The following is a 2,181-nucleotide window of genomic DNA, read 5'->3' on the forward strand; positions in this document are numbered from 1 at the left end:
GTTGGCGGAGTCAATGAGGATAAAGAGAATGGATATTTTGTGTGCAGGAAACTTGATGGAAGGGTAATAAAGCCAAAGAGCTGGGGGATGGCTACAAGCTAATCTATAGTGGAGCAAATGAGCAGGGTAGGAATGGCGTTGGTGTAGTGTTGTCGGGGGAAATGAAGAATGCAGTGACAGAAGTGAGTAGAAAGAATGACTGCATTATGAGAGTGAAGATATGTTATGGAGGGGAAACAGTGAACATCATCAGTGCTTATGCTCCACAAGTGGGCTGCACAGAGGAAGAAAAGAGCAGCTTTTGGAATTCAATGAATGAGGTAACACAAGAACTGGAAGAGCAGAAGAAGATTGTAGTGGGGGCAGACTTTAATGGACATGTCGGAAATGTAAATGATGTAATTGAATGTGTGCTTGGAGGACATGGGATCAGGTAAAGAAACCCAGGAGGAGAAAGTATAGTAGCCTTTTCCATGTCTTTTTATATGGCAATAGTTGTCACATTCTTCAAAAAGAAGAGGGAGCACTTGATAACATATAGGAGTGGCGGTAGATGCACACAAATAGATTACCTCCTTTACAATAGATCAAGACTGGTGGAAGGTAGGAATTGTAAAGTTATCTCAGGTGACCAAGTGGCCCCCCAACATAGGCTCCTTTGTTTGGATTTGAAGTTGAAAAGAGAAAAGAAATCAAAAGCGAATGGGGTAAAGAAAATCAAGTGGTCTAAATTGTTAGGGAGGGAAAATGATAAGAAGAGAGAGTTCAGGAGAAGAGTGCTGGGAGAGGTTGATCTGGGAATTAAAGATGCGGGAGAATGGTGGAGGCATAATGCATCAGTGATAGAAGACATGGAGAGGAGATACTAGGGGAAACATCTAGAATAGTATGGGAGGAAATGGAGAGCTGGTGGTGGGGGAAGTGGTGAAGGATAAAAGGGAGGCAAAGAAGAGATTTGAAGAGTCACAGCTGGGGGAGGACAGAGAAAGATTAAGAGAAAGAAAGAAAGAAGTAAAAAGGGTGGTAGCTCAAGCTAAGGCAAGGGCATATGGAGAGGTTTATAATGAACTTGGAAACCAAGGAATGGTTGAGTAAGATGCTCAAACTATCAAAAGTAAGAAATAAAAGAACGAAGGACATCACTCATATTAAGCAAATGAAAGATGGTCAGGGTAGGTACGGTCCTAAAAAAAGGAAGAAGACATCCTGAAAAGATGGTAGGAGTATTTCGAGCAACTGCTAAGTGAAGAAAATGAAAGGCTTGTAAGAGAGGATGGACAGGTAGAAATGAGAATGGTAATGGGGATATCTAGGGATGAAGTGATATGAGCCTTAAAAAGAAAGGAATGGGAAGGCAACAGGACCTGACTTAATCCCAGTCGAAGTTTGGAAAGCCTTAGGAGAGGAAGGGGTAGACATCTTGTATGATCTGATGGTAAAAATATTTGAACAGGAAAAAATACCAGAAGATTGGCGGGAAAGCATATTGATACCTATATTTAAAGGTAAAGGTGTTGTCCAGGAATACAGTAATTATAGAGGTATCAAACTAATGTCTCACACGTTGAAGATTTTGGAAAGAGTAATAGATGGCAGGCTGAGAGAGGAAGTGAGAATAGAGAAGGAACAGCTAGGATTTATGAAGGGAAGCGGCACAACGGATGGAATATTTTGCATAAGGCAGCTGATGAAGAAATTCAGAGAAAAACAACGAGACTTGCATCTGGTATTCACAGACCTTGAAAAGGCCCATGACAGTGCCACGGCAAGAATTATGAAGATGTTTGAGGGAGAAGATTGTGCCGAAAAGTTTGTCAGAATTATTCGTTGGTGAAATGGATGGATTTGAGATCGGAGTTGGATTACACCAGGAGTCAGCACTTACCCCATTCATCTTCAACATCTTGATAGATGCAATGATCAAAGATGTTAGAGAAGCAGTGTCATGGTGCATATTATATGCAGATGACATTGTGGTGTGTTCAAAGGGGAGGGAGGAGTTGGAGGGGAGGTTGGAGTGGTGGAGAGCAGCACTTGAAGAGAGAGGAATGAGAATAAGCAGATCAAAAACCGAATATATGTGTTCCAGTATTACTGAGGATGGTGGAAATAGCATAAGATTGGGTGGGGAAGAAATAAAGAGAGTACAGAAGTTCAAGTACTAGGGTCCGTATTAGAGGA

General features: G+C 41.6%; 1 protein-coding gene across 1 annotated transcript; it reads left to right on the forward strand.

Annotated features, from left to right (window-relative positions):
- The first annotated feature begins 206 nt into the window (after positions 1-206).
- LOC135205252 (uncharacterized) lies at positions 207-1,834 on the forward strand. The gene is made up of 2 exons (XM_064235601.1): positions 207-398; positions 1,454-1,834. The coding sequence occupies exons 1-2, from the start codon at positions 207-209 to the stop codon at positions 1,832-1,834; spliced, it is 573 nt and encodes a 190-aa protein (XP_064091671.1).
- Positions 1,835-2,181: the final 347 nt, after the last annotated feature.

This window comes from Macrobrachium nipponense, chromosome 49 (assembly GCF_015104395.2).
Source record: "Macrobrachium nipponense isolate FS-2020 chromosome 49, ASM1510439v2, whole genome shotgun sequence".
In the NCBI taxonomy this organism is placed as follows: domain Eukaryota; kingdom Metazoa; phylum Arthropoda; class Malacostraca; order Decapoda; family Palaemonidae; genus Macrobrachium; species Macrobrachium nipponense.